At 39.9% G+C, this 22976-nt stretch overlaps 1 protein-coding gene across 2 annotated transcripts in view; it reads left to right on the forward strand.

Annotated features, from left to right (window-relative positions):
- The window catches only part of SIM2 (SIM bHLH transcription factor 2), a 63439-nt gene that overhangs the window by 10891 nt on the left and 29572 nt on the right, over window positions 1–22976 (forward strand). For both annotated transcript variants that reach the window (XM_074814339.1, XM_074814340.1), the window contains 3 exons: window positions 340–422; window positions 3389–3478; window positions 9815–9923. In XM_074814339.1, the coding sequence (XP_074670440.1) occupies window positions 340–422; window positions 3389–3478; window positions 9815–9923 (282 nt within the window). The remainder of the gene's footprint in view (window positions 1–339; window positions 423–3388; window positions 3479–9814; window positions 9924–22976) is intronic.

A 22976-nucleotide genomic window follows, 5' to 3' on the forward strand; every position in this document is an offset into this window, starting at 1 on the left:
GGGTCCTCAGTAGTGGGGCCAGCCTGCCCCTGCCCTCGGCCTGGCCGCGGGGGACGGGGGACGGACACGGTGCTGCCGGCATCGAGGGGAAGCGGCTGGGGCAGGCGCCTCCGGGGGGGCGGGCGGCTCTCCGGGGAGGCAGAAGGCGCGTCCGAGGGGGTGCCCCTCGCCGGTACCTCCAGAAAAAGAGCGATTCCCTTCCCACGCGTGTGTGTAGGAGGGATTCAACCTTTCCCACTTCCCGAGCCCCCACGTCGCGGCCCGACCCCCCGGGGGAGGGGGGGGGGGACGGGCCCGGCTCCTCTTCCCGCTCTAACCAGCTCCTTGGTTCCCTTGCAGGTCTGGGCGACGCCTGGGGACAGCCGAGCAGGATAGGGCCCTTGGATAACGTGGCCAAGGAGCTCGGATCCCATTTGCTTCAGGTAGTGGACGCCTTCCTCCTCTCGTACGCGCTGCGCACCGGGAACCTGGTGCTGCGGTGTGATCAGCCTCCTGCCTCTCCTCCTCCTCCTCTACCCGCACCGCCAGAGGAGCCTGGGTGAAACCTTCCTCTTACCCCCGAGCCTCACACCGGCTGGGAGGGGAGAAAAACCGAGACACCAACCGCTTCAGTTATTTTTTTTTTTTTTTTTTTTTCACCTTTGAGACTAGTAGGAGTAACAGTTTACCACGGCACTAATCGGCTCCCTGTGCACGCCAAGCGTCTCCCAGCCGTAAAAGCGATAATCAGACACCCCAGAGCTGCTGGGGATGTCCCACAGGCACCCCCCGGCGAGCGGCACCGGGGGGCGCCTTCGGGCTGGAGGGGTACCGGGCATCGGGGATCCCCGTTCTCCGCCCGTGACTCGGGAGGGGAAACCTGCGAGGGAGCGCGGGGCTCCCGAGGCGGGGGCGAGCATCTGGATTAGATCTCCCCTGGACGTTAGCACCTGAAAATACCGTTGTTCACAATCCCGTGGATCTGCTCTGGAATTCCTCCGAATTCCCCCCGCGTAGGGGGAGTTTAGGAAGTCGTAGCTGGGCGTGTGTGCCAGCCGGAGGGGAGGAAAAAAAAAACACCTCAACCCGCGTTTAGCTCCATTTTTTTATATGTGAACTTAATACAGCAAGGGTTTTTCTCCCCCGTTTTTAAAGACCTAGTAAACCGTAATCGTTTAACGGCCGTTTTTATTGTGGGAGGTTAATTCCTGGTCACAGAGCTGGAGCTGTTTTAACGGTTCGCTCGGGTGGGGATAAAAACCTCAACAGAAACCCTGTCGGGACTGTGCGGCCGCTTCCCCCCGCCGAGCCGCCGGCAGGGCTCGCCCGCCTCTGGCCCCGACAGGCCTCCGGGGGCGAGCCCCGGCCCTTGGGCCGCCCCGCGCCCCGGCCGTTGCGCCCCCCCCCGCCCTCGCCTCGCGCGCCCGCCTCGCGCCCCGGCCGTTGGGCCCCGGCCGCGTGCAGGCCCCTCACGGAGGTGCCGCCGCTCCCGGCCCCGGCGAGCGGCGCAGGCCGGGAAGGCGCGGGGTGGCGGGGCGGGCGGGCTGCGAGGGCTCCGGCCGCCGAAATGCCGGGCTCGGCCGCCCCCTTGTTACTCCCGCGGCCCTACGAAGCGCCATCCGCCTCCCTGAAGCCCAAAAGAGAGCGTGCTTTCGGAGGAGTGATTTGAAGCAGGCGTTACCGACCGCGCACAGGAAATGGAAATCGATAAAGTTCAAAATTATCTCATGTGGAGGTGTTTCTAGTCTTGAAAATTTTGTTCATAGAGGCGATGTCCTATCAGCTGTTTCAGAATCACTAATCTCCCTAGAAAATACTTACCTAGTTATACCACAAAAAACATTGTTGTTACACTTGCTCCTCCTCCCTGTTAGCTATTTCACATTTTGTCTGGCATTAAAAGAACTTAAGTAACATTATATGCTAATCGCCTGTAATACTCATTTTACAGTTCGGTTATTTCTGAATTAGGAGTGCTTAACATTTTAATAAACCCACATTTACTGTAAACTCTTTTTAAAGGGTTCTCAGACTGAAACTGTACATGCAAAGTTTCAGCTTCAATATGCTTTTCTGTGTAGGAAACATATAATGCAGTAATGGAAGCACTGACACGGTTTTAGTTATGATGCTACGTAGAGCAATTGCAAGATGACAGTATTTAAAAGCAAAGTTATGGCTAAGGGTGCAATAATTTATTTCCCATTATAATACTTCTACAAAATTTGATTTATGTTCCAAAAAAGGAAAAAAGTAAAGGCAAAGAGTAATCTGGTTTCAATTACATGCTGTAGAATCGTTAGTAGGCCAGAGAATAATTTGGAATATTTTCTTATTGGGGCAGCACTGTAAGAACATGAAGCATACAGGATTTTATTGCTTCTCTCTTGGTTCAGTAACTCAAAAGATGAATTAAAATAGGCGCTTGTTTTATCTGTGTACTGTAAAAATTATTTTTCTCTTCCAAATGTATTTTCCAATGATGTTTCCAATGATGTATGTCTTGATTGAAGCTTCCTAAATTGGTTAGACATAATGGATACTTTTTGACTGAAAATATCAGATACTTTTGAAAAAAATGCCTCAGGTTGGGCACTGAAGAATCAAGGTACTCCCAAACCGATAGTTTGTGTGTCCAAATCCTGGCCAGTTTTGGCTAACCTGTACCATTTGCAGCATATTATTTTTTCTTGTATGAATTGCATATGACTAAATTAATCTTCAGTTTTTACGCACACAAGTAATATTTCCCTTCCAGTCAATATCCCGTCAATAAGAATTTGTAGGATTGGATCTGAAGTTTGCACTGTGTATTACTGTTAGTCGAGATTCACACACTGTAGGGATACAGCTTAATGGGCATAAATATCTCTCTTCAAGTGTGATAAAGTTTTGAATGCTGATTTATTTTACTTTCTTTTTCTAAGTTTGCGTGGTTACATAGCAGACAGTCCTCTCTTCAGAAAGACATTATTAAAAATATAGTCAAAGACCTTTAAAGCATTGCTTACGGTATCATTAAATATATTGCAAATAGCGGTAAGCTGTGTCTGCCAATTATGCCATAAAAAATGGCTTGCATAGTACTAGACTTTCCCCTAAGTACCACATAGCTCAGGATTTGTACTAAGTGCTGAAATAACCAGAATCAACAGGAGAATGTTAACTTGAAGTGAAGTAGTAAAGCTAGCATCTGTAGGGGAATGAATTGGATTTCACAAAGTGTACGTGTGTCGTGGAGTTTGTAGGAACAACATCGGATGAAGGTTTCTGTTCTTTAAATTTTGCTGCTATTTGCTGCTGTTGAAGTTGGATAGCGATCTTCCTCCAAATGACTTTAAATTTTTTTTCACTATAAATGGTTTAAACAGAGTGCTTGCTTTTTACCCTACATTTTTCTCTTTTTCAGACTTTGGATGGCTTTGTTTTCGTGGTAGCATCAGACGGCAAAATAATGTACATCTCAGAAACAGCATCTGTACATCTTGGCTTATCTCAGGTATGAGTGATTTATTCTATCCATCTGTTAAATACAGATACTGGAGTTGGAACCTAACACTGGTGTCTTGCCATGTATATAATGTCATTGGTTTTTAGGGGTATTTGAAGCTTTGACTGACAAATGGCCTTACTTAAATATTCAAGTTTCCTTTACTTACAACCACATCGTGACTGTCTTTATATCTTTTCTCATTCATTGTATTTTACTCCTCATTACCTTTAAGAAGGGTAATAAATAATATGATATTGCAAATTGCAGATATATACAGAGCTTGAAACCCAAACCTGTTGCCCGTGTGGTAATGCTATACGTCTGAAATAAAGTTTAGAATTCACGTCTATATGTTTTAGATTGTGTAAGATATTGAGACTTGCTATGAAATAGAGAGGAAATCTGATGTGGAACATGAGTTTTATGGTAAATGTGCTTTAGGAAAAAAAGGGGGGCAGATTTATGAGTGTTCACATGGAATTCAGGGTAGTTTTTCCTGAGTTTTTCCAGCTCAGTGGTCTTTTCAGTAAAGCATTTTATATGGTTGTGATAGAACTCATAAAACTCAGTTTACTACTGTTCTGCACAAGAAGTATAAGGGGTTTTTATTGTTTTTTTTCTTAGAAGGACATTTCTAATTTTTTGCCTTCTTGGGATAGGCACAAGGGCAAATAGCCTGAATTTATTGCAGAGTGCAAGTTTCCATGCCTTTGTGCATAAATGTATTACACAAAGTCATTGGTAGCACCTGACCTAAAGCCTGCCAAAGTCCAGTAGAAAGACTCCTAATTAATTTCACTGAGCCATGGATGAGGCTTGCAAGAAACAGAAGTATTTCTTCAGAGCCAGTTACAGCTCAGACACTTGTCAGAGTTAAATAAAGTGAAATAAAGACTTAATAGCAGAGGGAAGAAGAACGAGGAGATCAAGGTGAGAGAGAGCAGGACGTTCTAAAAATGTCTGGGGAATATGTCCTGGGCTATTCCAATAAACAGAGAAGGGGCTGAGCTGTGGGGATGATATGTGTGGTTTAACTTTGGTGGCAACTAATATTTTTCATTGAAAAACTATGAAGTTCTTTGTATGTGTGTTTATAACAGTGATATTAGAAATAGTAGTTGTGAGAAAAATAGAAAAAATAGAAAAATCGAAAAAGCACGTATATAATCTCATAAACACTTCTGAATCTGAAGGCAACTACAATCTCTGGTTTTGTACTCTCTTTTAGAAAAAGCAATTTTGAGAGTCAATACTCTGTGTGGATACTTTTTTTCTGCCAACTTTTAAAAACGTGTCCAGGGAACATTCTTAGTTCAAGCTGTTTGTTCAACTGAGTCTGCTACCGCATAGTATTAGTTGTTTCATAACATTTAATGCACCTTCAAATTACTTCCAATATTGCTTTGTTTTAGAATAAACTTTCCTAGAGAATGGCCATAATTTCTACTCTGAATCGACGGTCTTATTAAAAGTTTTTCTCACACTAACTTTTTGAAAAGATCCACCACAGTGCTGACTGCTTAAATAGATTCATTTAGTCAGTACAATTATTCCAAAGCACTGAGTGTTCCCATCTGTCCTTGCTGAAGTAGACTTTAATTGTCTCGTGCTGCTTGCTGTTTGATAAGTGCTAACTGATCTTCCAGGTTTTGTCCAGAAATTATTTCTTTCTTTTCTTTCTTTTTGAGGAATATCAAGTCATCAGATCTTGTAGGTCTCAGTAGTATCCAGTCATCTGGTGAAATTAAAGAACCACGGGATCAGTAGGGCACCAAATAGACTTTGTCACGTTCAAGGAGAGGGGACGGAAACTGTCATACAGGCTTTAGTCATATTTAGCCCTCACGGCCATCTGCACAGTCTGAATTCCATGTGCATTGCACATTAAGTATCTATAAACCCTTAGTGCAAGAGGTGTCGAGGAAAACCAGAGGATTTGGTCATATTGCTTATTGAAGTCAATTTAATAAGCAAAATCACAAATATTTCACTTTAGCAGAGATCTGTAAATGAATGGGCTGTATCCTTGAACTCCCCAGAAAGCTATAGGTTGGAGGGACAGAGGGATGTGAAATTTAAGGGCATGTTTTAGACTATCAAAACATTAAGTGCTCCAGCAATTTCACAGTGCACAGTTTTTTATTTATAAATAGAACCCCCAGCTAAACAAGGCAGTGATTTTTCCCCCTCTTTCCTCATACTGTTTTATCATCTAATCTGTTCTTGCTATTTCTCAATGTTCTATTTTTGAAGGGACAATTTTGCTTTAAGTAGTACTGGCATTAATACTAGGCTGCTCCTACGTACTAGGATATTAATACATTAACACTAGGATATTCCTGTAAGCTTCCCAGGGCTCTAAAGGAGTTCTTGTTCCTACTTTGCTGGAAATCACTGGGAGTTTTGCCACTGACATCAACAAGAATGAGATTGGTCTGTAGAAGCAAATTCTGCAAGTCTCCCTCACCAAGTCATAATCCCACACTATATTTTCAACAAGTGCTCTTACAGAGCCCCAGCCAATACAAGCTGAGACCAGAGTGATGATGATTGTAGAAAATCTTTTAAAGTGTTCATAGAAAGGCCTTTTTATTAAATAATTTGACAATTAACTAGTCCACACATCAATTTCCAGTTAAAGTGCGATTTGTTTAAAAATATATTTTTAAACGAAATAAAAAGTCCATTTAAAAATATTTTGCAGGATATTCTTGGAGACCTGCTATAGTAGCCTTTATCTTCTAGTTGATCTTGCATTTAACTTAAGCAGAAAGAAATTAGAGCTTCTGAATAACCCTTCACTGGCTGGTGTAGTTAAGCTAGTTTAAGATTTAAAAACAACAGAAAGGATTGTGTTTTAGCATCACTTCATTCACTTCTGTCTGCAGCATCAGAGAATCAGAAACAATATTTCTGAAAAGGCTACATCTTCATTTGTGGACCTACCACTTAATTTGTGGCTTTGGATTTTGATCTGCCTTTGCTCTCAACTGTAACAGTAAATATTGTAAATACTGATGGTTAGGACCCCATCCTCCATCTAATTTCGATTGGCCTCAGACCAGTGTTGAACTGACTTGTACGAGCTGAGAGATCCAATTCCCTGTCTCTTCTTGTCCATGGATAACAAATAGGTTTGAAATCCCCAAATATTTTTTCCCCTTAGAGTCCAAAGACACAAAATGGAGAGGAAAATCCTCCTAGGAAACAATGGTGAAAGATATATATTTTTTAAAAATTTGAAAGTCTGGAGCTTATTCCAGCCATTTTCTGGGTCCATGAGGGAGCCAGGCTTATCTTTGACTTTTGATAAGTCTTGAAATATTTAACCACAAACATCTGAACTTTTCCAAGGGTTTATTTTACTTTCATCAAATAAGTATATGAAAGGCAAAATATGTAATTATTTGCTCTAGAATCCATCTACTTAGTCCTCTGTGTTTATTATGAATCGTTTCTTGGCAGGAAAAAAATGTGCAGCTGAGTTACACATAAAAAAGCTCTTAGTAGGAAACAGCGATATTGGGTAGTAAGCAGGTATTTACAGATATTAAAAAGCTGCATCAAGGAAGCTGGTTTAATAAGCCTGAGGCATGGGACTTTAGAAGGTTTATGAATTGAACCATATAATTTATTTTTTTAAGTTTTCAGTGTTTCATTGTAGGCTTTAAAATAGCATGCATGCACTATGCGTAGCAGGAGACTGTGGTCAGTTTCAAAATTATGTATACATATTTTGGTTATTTGACTCTCACATAGCCCCCATCTCTTTGCTGACGGCTTTATGTTTCCACTTGCATTTTTACAGTCAATTTTGGTTTCAGTGTTGTATGTTCGCCTCCCGCTGATTTTGCTGGGGTTGCAGATGCATACATCAGAGTAGAAAATATTCCTATGTGTATAACGAGAAAAACTAGTCATTAGTTTGACAAAGCACTTTAGTTTTCAAATTTTAGATATAAACTCTGGGATACAAATTACAGTTTGGATAAGACTGTGACCTTGGGTCCAGTCGTGTGAATCCTGTGAAAAAACGTGTATTTCTGTGAGTAATCTTTTTGAAATAGGCAGTGACTTTTGGAAAAGCAAGAGATACCCATGAGTTATACTTTGTAAGAGAGTAGATGCGTGTTGATGCGGTTATGATTATGCTCAGTAATAGCAGAGATGCAACAAGATCTTTTGGATTACTACAGTTGATGTTGCTAATCAGGTTGATTGGTGGTGTTTTGTAAGAAGGTCTTTATATTGAAGGGAGAGACTGTTTGCACATAGCCACCCATGAATGATTCTTGGGGGGAAGCTGTATTCTCTGATACAATCATTTTAATTTCAAAGGCAAAACATACTCTTCAGCGAAATCACTATTAGTATCATAAGTGATACTCCTTTTGGTTTGAACACTGACCACAGCTGTGAATTTTTTGCAATGATTATTTTTTTCATGTTCTGCTTTACTAAGCATATAGGCCAATGAAATGCCCATTACCATATGAATTATTAGAATTTTTAAAAAATCAGTTTTATGTGTCTGTTGGTGACTGATAGCTATGGACATTTACAATATGTTTTTCCTCATGTATTAAAAACAAACAGAAGCATTGAGAAGCATGACTCACAGTGAGATTGTATATTCTCCTTCCTCCCCTGCCACTAAATCTTGAATATGGGGTCCCCACCTGTTGCAATCCTGAAAAGTAACAGCCAGTGCTTTTAAAGGAGAACTTTTAGAGAAAATTATATAAATGAAGCAACGTAGATAACCCTTCCCTTCCCTTCCCTTCCCTTCCCTTCCCTTCCCTTCCCTTCCCTTCCCTTCCCTTCCCTTCCCTTCCCTTCCCTTCCCTTCCCTTCCCTTCCCTTCCCTTCCCTTCCCTTCCCTTCCCTTCCCTTCCCTTCCCTTCCCTTCCCTTCCCTTCCCTTCCCTTCCCTTCCCTTCCCTTCCCTTCCCTTCCCTTCCCTTCCCTTCCCTTCCCTTCCCTTCCCTTCCCTTCCCTTCCCTTCTTCCTTCATCTCTGTCTCTTTCTTCACCTCTTTCTCTCTGCCATTCTTTCTCTCTCTCCATCTCTCCTTTCATTTTTTTCTTTTTTTCCCTCTCTTTTTTTCCTTATTCAGTGGAATTTTATTGTGGTTAGAATATAAAATCAGTGTTGGTGTTTTTGTTTTTGCAGGGAGGGGCTGTTGGAAAGAAGCAGTGGGGAATAGATGGCTAGGAAAAAAAGTTAGTTTGCATAGTCTTGGGAAGAGACATTCCATGAATAATGCAGAAAATGGAATGATGAGAAACATTTTCAGAAAAACATTGCTTTGTGGGGTAGACAACTTCATTTATTCCAAAGAAAAGGCAACTCATACATCTTAGCAAATCAGTAGGATTGGCTCAGAATAATAGGTTAAATTACTTCACCTCTCAGCTGTCTCTGATCTTGGGGGCCCAAGGCACATCAGGCCACACCGAACAATTGGGCAGCCTGACACTAATTTAAAACACAGGCTCAAAGTATTGGTTCACTCCTTAAATCAATTACTGCATCTATCTGGAGACTTTTGTTGGTGAGTTTTATACGTGGCAAATAGAGTTAGCAAAAAGGACATACGGTGCACGCCATTCATTTTTTTGTGCAACAGTTATTATGGGTACAACAGTGGGAAAGACAGAAATACATTCTTGTGCGAGCAAAGTTCAAGTGAGAAGAGGGAATACAGATATTTAAGACAGATCTAGTCTTTACTGTGCATATTTACTTAAAGCAGCAAAGGCTCAGTCCAGTGCCCATGAAAATCTATGGAAGTCTGCCTTTTGAATTCACTGGCTACTGTTCTGAGCCCTTCACACTGCTGTGGATTGAGTGTGGTGGATCGTCTTTGAAAAGACACAAAGAAATTGTGTAAGTCTAGTGGTTTGGCTCTGAAGGCTCAGCTGCCAGCTGAATGCAGGTGATAGTTTCTGGGAACCTGTAGAAACATTATTTATTTGGATATCTGGCTTCTTGAGAGACATTAACAGAGTTCACAGAGATTTTATCCCATTTGGTGGCAATCTAACATTTCTACAGCTGCTCTAGTTTATCACTTCATTTGCCAGCTCTCTCTGATAGCAGCTCTTCTGTATCTGGATCATCACGGGAAATTCCCACAAAAGCCACTATCACTGCTGAAGAAGGAATTAATTCAGTTTAATGGGTGTTAATTTGGAACACAATTTTGATACATTCAACTTATGTTTTAAAAATGGTGTGTAGTTACCCAGATGCAGTGTATGCAGGTTACTTAAGAGCACTTTTGGGATAGGAAAAAAAATACCCAGCTGCACCACTTCATGTGTTACATGTCTCTTCACAGGTGGAGCTTACTGGTAACAGCATTTATGAATACATACATCCCTCCGATCACGATGAGATGACAGCTGTTCTTACTGCTCACCAGCCTCTTCATCCTCACCTCTTACAAGGTACTTGTGTGATCTGTGATCAAACTACCACTGAAAATTAAAAACAGTAACAGCCCTAGGCTGAAATGTGACAAGTTCATATTTATCCGATATGAAGCTAGGTATGTGAATGGAGGAGGAGCATGAACTTGAAACTGTGACCCAGAATTTTGGTTTGTTGTATTAAAGGGAATAGGGTATCCTAGATTAAATAATGCTTTTCATGCCATGGAGTCCATGCAGTTTTAAACAGATTTTTAGATTTTGCCCAGTGGCCATTTCTTTCATCTCTTATTTTGTCATCACTGCTGAGGTTGCAGGAATGTTGCAGTGGTCTAGCTGTGCACAGCTGCAGCTATGCGGTCTTAGCAGAAAAAAAAAAACCCCAAACAATACATTAGGAAATTGGGAGATAGGAGGACACTTCTAATGTTTTAAAAACACCTGTTAAAATTGAAGGTTGGACAAAAAGCCAGATGGAATACCCTCTGCTGTAGGAAGGGCAAAAATGGGTTTTCTAAATGACCTAGATTTAGAAACTCTCCTAAAAAAAGTGAACTCTCCAGGAAAATAATGGCTTCTTGCCTTGATACCGGGTCACTGATTCACCAAACCTCTCCACACATCCTGTTCAGGTGCTGCAGATGATTCACCCACACATACCCATACAGCATGATGCTAAACTGGATGGAGTGTCAGGGAAGACAGCAGAACTCTTATTGATTATGTGAACACCTGGATCAGACTGTCCACCCTGGCTGTGCTCAGCCAGCACACATAAATATTAACATAATCCTCTCTGTATTAAGCTGTTACTTTAGTGTTGTAACTATAACTAACACAGACTTGCTCATATTTATGCTATCTTTTTCAGTAACTTTTGTTTCCTTGGAGCCAATTCTTTGTACTTTAAAATATCAGAAATAGTCTGACTCCTTTGTATACATGTGCGTTCACATATATTTCATAATTGCTTAATCAGTTGGAGCTCACATCCTGCTAGTGTTTACTGGCTTTCTTAAGGCACAGCTCCTAAAAGCATGAGGAGTTTTGGTCTCACACAATTCTGTTCAGGATCCGGCATTTTTTTTGCAGTTTTGGTGCCTGTGCATTTTCTGTACTTGGTGATCTCACCACAGTTCTGACTGCTGTGATTCCATCAGCGCAGAACCATGTACCATTTTGCATACAAGGAAGTTTAATGTGCCTGGAACCGTCGGTGCTGCTCTGAGTGGTGTGAATGGAAGAATTATCTTAGCCTCCTTCTCTCTTCTTCCTCTCCAAACAGGTTGTCTTGTGTACCCCTTGGTGTCTTGAAAAACAAACTTATATTTCTTGGACTCTTCTGTTTCTATTTGTCACTTGACCATTACATGGTTTGCTCATTCCTCTGGCAGGGATTTTTTTTTTTAAATGTTGATATTTTTTAAAAACACAACTTTTTTTTCCTTTTTTCTACCTTGCTGATAAGCAGAGGGGATACCTCTGGTGTAAATCCATGACTTTTCATGCAGGTCTGCTGGTATCCAGAACTGATAGTAAGACGTTTTTATACCCTCTGTCTTGCCATAGCAGTAGTCTCCTGGTTTTGTCACAGTATTTTTTTTTTTTAAATTTTTTAGTTGGAGATTTTTTACAAACAAAGTCATGGGCAACTGGTTGGAATTAATTTCTATGTCAAATGCAAATAAGCCCACAGCTCTTCCTGTTCTCTGTTTAGTGTTGTGACTGGTTTACTAGAAGCAGTGAGACAGCACACTAGTACTGCAGTTCTGGAAGGTGGTGGGGTTTTTTGTTCAGAACTAGGTACTGCCCATTTCTTGCTTATGTTTGGATGTCTCTGGATGCTTATCTTGCCTAGTAGCATTTGTTTTCTGAAACAATCATGTCTCTCTCATTTTAGCAACTTATGGTCAAATTCTTTATTTCCTTAACAAATTATCATCACTGCTAAGTGTAATTCTATTCTGTTTGTGTTTGAAAAGATTTTACACACAGCTGAAACTGTTAATTTCAGTTTACTTGCAACTGTTTCAGTGTGAAATTCTGCTGATGGTATAATTAGCCCCACATATAACCCTTATTCTCTGTAGCTTTCTTTACCTCATTCTAATTAGATGCAGTTTGTTATTAGCATCAAGCTCTGGTTTCTCAATAGTGCAAATGTAAAGAAAAATTTACTTTGAAATGCGACCTATTTACGTATGTTTTGGTTTGTGTAAAATTTTGTGTAGCAGAGGAAATTGATAAAAACATCGAAAAAACAGGATCTTATTTGGATTCCTAGACTTGGAGAAGATAAAGGAGTTAAGCTGTGTTCTGGTTTGCATAGGGATTATTTTATGCAAATCTTACTTCTGTGTGTCTCTTCCCCATACAATGCATGGAGGGGGTATATTAAAATATCCAGAATCCATAGCTAAATCTTTTTAAAATTAACAGAGTGACCAAGTATTTATTTGCATTTGTCTTCCCTGTGCCTTTTTCTGCAGTGTATACATTTTATACATATATATCTTGAGGTATAACCTGAAACTACCTGGCCTACAGAAATCAAAGCAGGTTTTTTAGTTTTCTTCAGTGAAGCTCTGAACCTATTTAATAAATGACAGGAATGAAGAAACTTCTGTCTGTATCTTAGTAGAAATTTTGAATATTTAAATAAAACATGGAGTTCTACAAATAACTTGGGCCAGAGGGAAATTGAGTGAAAGTGGCTTTATTTTCTAATAAAAAGGAAAACAGACTTTTCAAAGAGCATTTTTTGTCATTTCAGTTTGATTTTTATCTCTTTTAATCTTTTAAAACATGCCTGAATCATCAAGTCACTGGGTCAAATAAAAACTTTCCTTTTATTACTTTATTACGTTATAGAACTCTCCAATCAGTGGTATTACTCAGGAGTAAAATCAATATTGCACTGCAGACAGACATTTATAACACAAATTTACAGCTTGGCTCATGAAACTTTGCTTGTTCAAGATGTGTTCTTCAGCTAATTCTCAGCTATGTATATACATTTTTAGTTCAGTTGCTGTTTCAGCAGTTGTAGCTGGATAAGATCTGTTATGATAGAAATAAAATCACAAATGTGAACATACATATCTATATTTTGTGGTATTCTGTTACTGGTATTGAATAACCCAGAGTACAGATTGGTTTTGACCTCCAGTTTTACAGTCTTTGTAAATTTTGATGCTATCCTTTTATTTATTTCTTCATTTGCTTTTAATCTTTCTCATTGTCCTTCATTATTCTCTTCAAACCTTCCCTTGTATTTTCAGTGCTTCATCAGTTCCATAGAAGCTTTTCTGAAAGACCAAACACCATGAGAAAGGTAGAAGCCTTCCAGCTGTTGAGCTCTAGAAATCTTATTTGCATGAGTTTTATTTCTCAGGGAAATGCAAATTATTGGTAACTGCATAAAATCAGACATAGTGTGGATTTCTTTATATCATGCTCACTGTCACATTGTTTTTCTTCAGATAACTCAGCCTAATACTCAAAAAATGATATATTAGTTTAAAAGGCATAAGTCTTCTTAAATTATAAATTTAAAATATTTTTAAGTTTGTCCTGGACTTCCTAATGTTTCAGGTACAACAAGGCAGATCTTCAAACATAGATGGTAGATACTTTGTTTTTTTTAAAAGACAGTGAAAATTCTTGAATAATCACATGCTTCCAGGAGCTGGGACTTCACAGCAATATTAAATGTAGTAAAATTTGGGAAAATGGATGTTGGTGAATTAGTTGTTTTGCCATCACTCTTTAGATAAGCCTAATGTGGCATTATAGCAAGTTATGGTAAGGAAAGATTTTGGGACAGGAAACTGGAAGGCAACAACACTGAGAAGCATTTAAATGTCATAAAGGACAAACAGCTTGTTTTGTTGTGAAGCTGTGGCAAAAAGGGGTCATGGAAAATCCTTGTTCATGTAAGCAGCGGAATAGTGAACAGGAATAGCAAGGATGAATAATTGTATTCTTTATACAGCATTAGTGAAACGGACACTGGCTTTTTCTGTATAATCCTGTTGTCCACTTCAAAAAAAAAAAAAAAAAAAAAAAAGGCAAATGGCAGAAAGTACAGAACAGAGACATGAAAATGATTGAAGGACTGGAAAGACTTACAGTGAGAGATGAAAGAACACCATCTGTTTGGTTTATCAAAAAGAAGATTGGGAGGTGACTTGATTACTGTGTGTACATACTTCCAAGGGTAGAAAATACTAGGAACTAAAAGGACTATTTTAGAAGAAAAAAAACATATCAAGGACCAATGTCTGTGAAGTGAAACCACAAAAGCTCAGATTAGAATAATGCATACATTTAGAACTAGGAGTTTGATTAACCACAGGAACAAAATACTGAGGGAAGCCGTGGTTTCTTCCTCTTTTGAAGTCTTCAGATCAAGGCTGTATGCCTTTATAGGAGATACGCTTTAGGCAAACAGAAGTTACTGAGCTCAGCACAGGAGTAACTGACTGAAGTTTAATGAACTGCAATGTGCAGGTTACACCTAAGATCTATTGCTCCTTTCTGGCCTTTAAAGTCTACAAGCTATGACTCAATGAAAGCCATAAGCCCCATGATCTGTGGAGGCTTTGGAGAATTTCAGCTTTAACTTACAAAGTCTTTAAGCTGCCTTTTTACTTGCATGAACAGCACTGAAAATGTAAAGCAATATGTACTGATCCCTTGCTATGACAGAAGTCAACAGCTGGACTCTCTTTCTGAGTGTAGGTGGGGTGGGCAGAAAGAATAATCTCTCTCATATACACATTAAAAGTAGGGTATGCCTCAGCGAATCACCTCACATGACTCTTTAGGCCAACTTTGCACCAGTTGTAACAAAATTAATCCATTATACTGGGATTAATCCATTACTGGGGCGGGTTAGCAGAAAAAGAAAAAAGAATAATTTGATATCTTTTCAAATGATGTGTACTGGCTGTGCTGAGATCTCATATGACTTCACTGGCCCTTCATACCTTTCCAAATATTGCTTAATGTATTTTTAGTCTGCAGCATTTTAGTGTGTTCTGGCTTAGTTTTGTACCTGTGAAGCCTTACACCTCAGTTTTACACTTCCTGTACCACCTCTATCTGTTGCATAGGCTGGTACCAGGATTCCTGGGCCTCCATCCTAAGATATGCAGTACTTACCTAACAGGAATATGGGAACTGTTTCATGGTGTAGGGCTCAGAAACTAATTTCTTAGGATGTAGAGAAGTGGTTTTGATGCACGTTGTCTTTCCTTGAGCACTTACAGCTCTCACAGCTTTTCTTTTGTGTTTCTTCAAGTAGTGGAACTAACAAACTGCATCCATTGGATGAGATTCTCCTTCTGGGGCAGAAGGCAGTCACCCAGCAGGGCAGCTGGGGTCCAAAATGTGGGGATGATGAGATAACAGTAGTTTCTGAATCCTGGAAGACAGCAAGTTTGTGTTTATGGCTGACTGTAGAGACTCGGTGCTTGCTGCATATCTCCCTTGCTTAGCACAGGAGGCCTAGTAGATTGTGGTTGTGGTGCCACGTAAAATTCTGCCTAGCCAATGATAGCTCCAGAACTTCATGGAGACATGTAAGGAGTCTGTCCCTTTCCTCACCTCACATACAGCATAAAACTAAATGTCTGTCAGGCTAGTAAGTCTAAGCTGCTACACCTCAGCGGCAAAGCATTTTGGTACTAGCATGATGGGAGGTACAGTGCTGCAGAGGCTTGTGAAGCGACTGTTACAAAGTCCAGAGGTGATAAGCATTTTGAATGCATCTGAAATAATGGCTGGCTTTCAGGGACTGAATGTTGAGGACTGCACCAGGATTATTGACTACACTCATCTCCCCCTAGCATGCTCTGTAGAGGAAAGAACACATGGACACAAGCTGGGATGCACATGCTATGATAAATCGGGACCTTAAACCCTCAAATGATGTTGCTGTCAAAACTGTGTCTGTACCACCCATTTCTGCAGAAGGTTTTCTTTAACAGTTAGCAGCATAGAGTGGTAGGCTTGTAGCAGGATGGTAACACTTACTAAACCACCTGGAGGTTTTGGGGAAATGCTGTACCTCCTGATCCATGTCTGTAAGAATAAAGAAAGAAATTTTTGTGTGAAATATCAGGGTAGTGCAAGCTGGATATGACTAGCCAGTTCATCTGTCATCATTGCAGCTGAACACAAGCAAGTGAGCGAGCGAAATGAGAGACACTTGCAATGCAAGCTAACTGAGACGAGCAATTAAGCAGTGCTGAGAGGGATTCAGCATTGCGTACTGCTCTTCCATGTGTGTATTTGGAGTCAGACATTGTGTGTCTTTTATTGGTTTCATATGCTTTTTCTGGGATTTTAATCCCTTAAAATGTCTATAGCTTCCTAACTTTTGTGGACTTGCACACCAAGGCATGGTGCACTGAAAGCAGTTTATTACCATTTCCCAGAACAGACAGAGGGAAAAAGGAATCCTGTAGATACTGTAGACATTCCAGTTGCCTGTTAATGACTGGATAATTCTTATATGATTAGTTATAAGCCTAATGTAAGTTACACAAGGAATGTGGAACACATTGTGTCAGGCTTTCTCCACTCTGGTTGACGTTTTAAGGTCACCGTTTTAGTAAGCTAAGAAGTAAATGCCAGTGCCTACTTTTCATCTCAAGGAAGGACATCTTCCCTACATACATTTTGTTCAATATTAAAAGAAGGGAATAGAAAATTGTACATCTGTAAAGATCCTTTCCATACTAAGTTTTAAAGAAATTTTTCTAGTAGTACATATGAAAAAGACAAATGTTGACAGGAATTTTTGTTTTAATTGATTTAAAACTGTTCTATAGGAGAACTGTTATTGAAAGATAATGGTTTAACACGATGATCCTGTTATCACTGTTTTTTAGTGTTACTTTGAACTTGAGAAACCTAGAAAATATTATTATTTTGGATGTACAAAAGTGGAAAAGAGGGCAGACTGCTGGCACCCCATTAAAAATATTTTTTTTATTGGTAATTAACAGTAAAATATACCAAAGAGAGTGTCTTAGACTGCAAAAGCTGTTATTTTCCTTTCTGCCTAGTGCCCTGTTGAGTTTCTTTTCTAAGAAATTTTGGAAGCATCACTTACAGAAGCAAAGGAAAATTTGGGCAAATGCTAGCAAACAACTGAGTTTGGATGAAGGAATGATAATAGAGACAAGTTACCCTCTGCAGCACTGACAGGATTCTGAATACGGTCAGGACACAGAACAAACTGTCCAAATGGGGAGGAAATTTTGGCAGCTTGTGCAAGCTTGGAACTCCAGGGCAGAAGCTAACAACAGAACTGACTGCTTTCCTACCACAGCAAGAGCATTATCAGGGCAAACCAAGTTAGCCCACAAATTTCAGTTTTCAACTTAGTATGTGCATAGGAACTTGCTCTCTATATATAATTTGCAATTTTGCCACGTGAGGCCCCTTTTCACACTGGCCCTGTTGGTCAGTCCTGGATTCCCAGCTTCAGGGACTACCTTAAAACTGTGTGTGCTATTGTGCAAGCATCTCTTTTGTATGTGCCCGACAGTCTTTTACCCCTTTTTTATTCTAGAAGTTGGTGTCACCCTCATTCAGAATTAAGGGATAGAAGTTGTGGCATTCTCCCTCCTGTGTCTCACAAAAGCTATAGCCTTGCTACGCTCACAAGAGACTAGCCAAGATATTCACATGCTCTTCTAGCCAGCAATGTGCTGTGTGGGACCCAGATGCTTTGCAGATTACACAAGAATAAGAGTAGAACATGTGCGACTTTATAGTATAGAGGAGGTAAGATGAAAATAACCAACTGAAAGGGCAAAAATATGCAGAGTGTTTGGGGGATGGGCAGTAAAGTGTTATCCAGACATGAACTTGTGGTATCCGTGTTTCCACCCTGTAAAACAGTCCAGCAGGGACATGGAGCGCAGCTTATCACACATGAGTGCCTTGTCTCCAGAGGAGTGTGCTAGCTTGAGGCAGGCACGTGTCTCTGCAGAAGTCGGACAGGAGGGAAGGTAGAAGCAGGTGACCACATGCACAGTGCTTTGGCCTAAATGTGCCCTTTGAGAATAGTTTTCATCTCCTACACTACAGATGAAATTTGACATTGCACCCGAGCTGCCATGCAGAGCGAACATGAATCATTAGATGTGTCAAGAGCTCCCAATTTTAATGCTGCTTTATATCTTTTGTAGTGACAGATGAGATGTACATTCTTAAAACAGCACATGGTGCAGCAGTGTGCAGTTTGCATGCTGATGTATATGAATTTACAAGGTGATTCTGCAACAAAACCATGCCACATTTTGCTAATGTCAAAATCTGGGAGCTTTGGGAAAGATCTATAGAATAGTAGCTTTTACCTTAGAGAAAATAAAGGCATGAGGGGTAAAGCTGTGGAAAAAACTATGATGATCTTTTTTCTCAGTCCACTGTGCAAGCAGCATGCAAACCACAGAATTTTGTGACTGTTTCCTTTCAAAAGAGATGAAAGATGGAGTGGAAAGCAAAGATGGATTTCATAGTTGCACCCCCAGGGATGGACAATTCTGGCTTCCATAAAGCTAACCATAATTTCACAGAAATGCTTGGAGAATCCTCTTTGGCAGTCATGTGCAATATGAGTGAACGAATGCACAAATTCTTTATCCAAAATAGCAAGTCTCATTTTCTTTGCCATGACATTTATTCTGTTTGTGAGAGTAAGAAAATACAAATCTGTAAAATGTAAACAGGCTATTTTATTCTTGGCTAGTGCTTGCAGAGAAACTGTACTGTATGATATACTAAGCTAAGAAAAGGGATTAATGGAGAAGGTATACTTGGTAGAAATGGTACTCAGTGTGGAGAGAAAGAAATACATCTCCTGTATGTCCATAGACAGCAACGATTTCCTATGTTCTCATCCACAGGTTGCTGTGTTTCAGCTCTGTGAGGATGTTAGCATACAGATAAGGTTGGGCTGGGATTTGAATGAAGCCATTTACTCTCTGCATCAGTTATAGCTTTTACTGGATCTGCTCAACTCCGTTGTAGTAGTGATTCAGGGAGGGAGCCTCTGTAAGATGATCAGGCAATATAGTAATATATTAGTAGAATAGAAAAACTTCTCTGAATCTGATAAGGGAAACATGGAGTTTGGCTAAAAAATAAACAGTGATGCATTTGAAATGGACATCTTGGACATGGATATGGACTCTGACTTGCAGTGCCTCCTCCTATAAAACTCATTATAAATGATACCTCAATTTTATTAAAATAACTGCTAGTAGACATATTGAAAAAGTCAAGATCTCAGTAACCTCAGTTACACCCTTCCAAAGAAGAGCAGCAGAAAAGATAAAGAAATCTTCTGAAAGTGTATAAACCTTTTAATCACAACTAGTATTTGATTTGCATCAGTTTTCACTTCCAACTATTACCAATCACCTAGTCAGGGAAAAATGGAAAAATTGAATTCCAGGATAAAAACAGAATCTCACAGGTCATTCTTAAAAAGATTTCAATAACATTTTGTGGAGCAGTGGGGAGCGGATAATCACTTTCAAATGTTAAACATTGATACAGGGCAAACAAAATCAGAAATTTACCATCATAAGAAAATCCAAGTTAGAACAAATATTGGAAGTGGCTGGAATAGAAGAATAGATCTGCAATCATGTTGCACATAACTGGATAAAGAAAAACACTATACCAAAAATGGGAGGTAAACATTTAGAAAGTACCCTAAAGATCTGCTTTTCATCTCTAATTCCTGTAGCAGATAAACACAACATCATTAAGTTCTGGGAAACGTTAAAAGCTGTGCTAAGATGGTTGGTGTGCTTTTCAGGAAGCTATCATCAGAGCCTTTCAAGATACTTAGCAATTTAGAAGTGGGGGTGGAGGTTCTTTTTAACCATAGCAGCTATTAAGACATTTTAATGACTCATCTTCTGAAAAAAAGCTTGAACAGAACAATGTACAAACTTTGAAAACTATTCAACTCACTTATGAAAAGAAGGATCATTTTCCCAATTATTTTAAAACAAGTCACATTCACGTAAAGAGGGAAAATAGATGCTGACGTAGAAAGTAGAGGGGAAGATGGGAAAAGCAAACTCATGCTGCAATACTTCTACCCGTAAAGGAAAACTGTGTTAAAACCTTTCATAGCGATACACAACTGTTTGTCAGAATTACAGATGTCTATGGCAAATGCTAGAATGCAATTACACAGATAAATTTCTTCATATGTGGTGGACTTGCTGCAATAGTAGGTATTTGAAAGAAATGGTGCTAAGTAAGAGATAGAACAACAGTGAAATTTAGCATGAGTTGCAGCAAAATTTGCCATCTCCATGTGGTGACTGCTCTTTTGAAACCTCAAGTGGCTGGGAGAGGAGTGGCTGGAGAGCAGCCCTGCAGAAAGGGATCTGGGGGTGCTGGTTGATGCTGAGTATGGCCCTGGCAGCCAAGAGGGCAAACTACATGCTGGGGTGCATCAAACACAGTATAGCCAGCTGGTAAAAAGAGGTGATTATTCCACTGCATTCTGCATTGATGTAGCCTCACCTCGAGTACTGTGTGCAGTTCTGGGCCTCACAATTTAAGATGGATGTGAAGCTCTTTGAATGTGTCCAGAGGAGGGCAACAAAGTTGGTGAAGGGGCTGGAGGGCATGTCCTGTGGGGAGCGGTTAAGGACTTCGGGCTTATCTAGTTTGGAGAAAAGGAGGCTGAGGGGTGACCTCATTGCTCTCTACAGCTTCCTAAGGAGGGGAAGCAGAGAGGGAGGTGCCGATCTCTTCTCCTTGGGATCCAGTGACAGGACAAAGCTGCACCAGGGGATGTTCAGACTTGACATTAGGAAGCATTTCTTTACCGAGAGGGTGTTCAAACCCTGGAACGGGCCTCCTAGAGAGGTGGTTGATGTCCCGAGCCTGTCAGTGTTTAAGAGGCAGTTGGACAATGCCCTTAACAACATGCTTTAACTTTTGGTCAGTCCTGAATTGGTCAGGCAGTTGGACTAGATGGTCATTGTAGCTCCCTTCCAACTGAACTGTTCTGTTCTGTTCTGTTCTGTTCTATTCTATTCTATTCTATTCTATTCTATTCTATTCTATTCTATTCTATTCTATTCTATCCTATTCTATCCTATTCTATTCTATTCTATTCTATTCTATTCTATTCTATTCTATTCTATTCTATTCTATTCTATTCTATTCTATTCTATTCTATTCTATCCTATTCTATTCTATTCTATTCTATTCTATTCTATTCTATTCTACCCAGCTTGTTAGTTTTCCAGTTTTTCAGCTTGCTTCTGGAAGCTGTAGTCAGTGGGGCAATATAATATATAATACCTCCTACAGTGACAAATGTGAGTTTATACATGAGAGATTATTTTACTTCAATCTAAAATATCCCCAATATAAGAAATAGATATAGTTTATACATAGATTTTTAACATTTTCTTAATGCTTAAAGGAAAGTTGTTGACATCACTTACAGTGATGCATTTATATAGTTAACAGTTCAGAATAATTAAATACAGTGGTTAAACTTTGGTATTAGATGGGATGAATATTCTCTAATAATTAAGAAGGCTATTTTCCTTCAGTGTTGTTTATATTCTGGTTCAGTCATAACATTCTACTATTCATTATTCTCTCAAGTTTCATATATATGTGCTTAACCCAGAGTTCTCTCAGCTTTAAGAACTGTTAGCACTCGATTGGTTTCCTCTCTGATTGAAACCTCTTTTACTTTCTTGATAGTCTAAGATTCTTTCTAGTATTTATATGTGCTGTGCTTACATGTGTGCTTGAAAGAATACTAATGATATCAATAATTACATCACTAGGTCTAGATGTTTTGTGTTGTTATATTTTTGCAGTTTTTCAGAACTTAATTCTGATTGATTCATTAAATCATTCAAGTCTTAAGAATAATTGGTTACATACACCTCTTTCTTAAGATGGAGTGTTTATTTTACATTTACTGTTTTTCTGTCTTCCCTAATTTGAGACTTTTGCCACATCCCTGGACATCTCCAGTCATTCTGCTTTTACAGCATGTGCTGACTATTTATGTTATGGGCTTTTTTCTTGCTTTATAACAGAGCTTTCATGCCTACTATCTCCTCACAATTTTGTTATTAACCTCTGCAGCAGGACAGTCAATTTGTAATCACTTTTCTCCCAGATCATCTGATTTCTCCTATTTGAATATTCAGCATCTCTCTCTTTCTTGCTAAACCTTTAAGTACCTCATTTACTTTCTACATTCTCTTAATCAGAGTACACCATCTTAATTGCATCAGGTACACCCTGGATGTGATATTTTAAGTTTTGCATTATATTGATGGATGTGTTAACATGCAGCGGGATACCAGGGCTCTTTGTTTCCCAATCAGCTTTACAATTACAAATTTACTTTAGTTCTTTTTGGCTTTGCTACCCCCTTCTGCTACTTTCAAGGGTACTGGGGAGTCACACTCGCAAAGGTATCAATTAATATGAATACTAACTCACACTGTTCACAGTCTTGCACATCCAGGTTCTTTATGTGAGGGTTTTGGTTTTACTGTTCCTTTATATTTTGCAGTCTCTTGATCCAGACTGGAGATGGTTTTATTCCCAGTAGGCATGCACAAACACACATATGTAAACAGAGCCCACCGATGACAGATCAACACGGACAGAAGAACACTGCTTTTACAGGCACCACATACGCACTAATAGCGCTTAATAAGCACGAACAACATGAACGGCTTGGTCCCGCTTTTCTTTGCCAGTGAGTCAGTCTCAGAACTTGCTGGCAGATGTTATACTCACACACACACTCACAAGAATCTCTCTCTGTTGGCTTTTGTATTCTTCAGCTCCAATCCTGCAAACAAGAAGCCGGATGCCATGTAGCACCTGCACATTATTCACTGGGCACCTCGACACAACCATCAGCCTTAACCTGCCATGCATCAATCCCAGCTGGCTGGTTAAAAATGCTGTCGCAGTCTGCATCCACCTGTACTATGGGACATGCTGCATTACTAAATAACTATGTTAACAGTTGTTATG

The sequence above is a fragment of the Strix aluco genome, chromosome 2 (assembly GCF_031877795.1).
Source record: "Strix aluco isolate bStrAlu1 chromosome 2, bStrAlu1.hap1, whole genome shotgun sequence".
In the NCBI taxonomy this organism is placed as follows: Eukaryota; Metazoa; Chordata; class Aves; order Strigiformes; family Strigidae; genus Strix; species Strix aluco.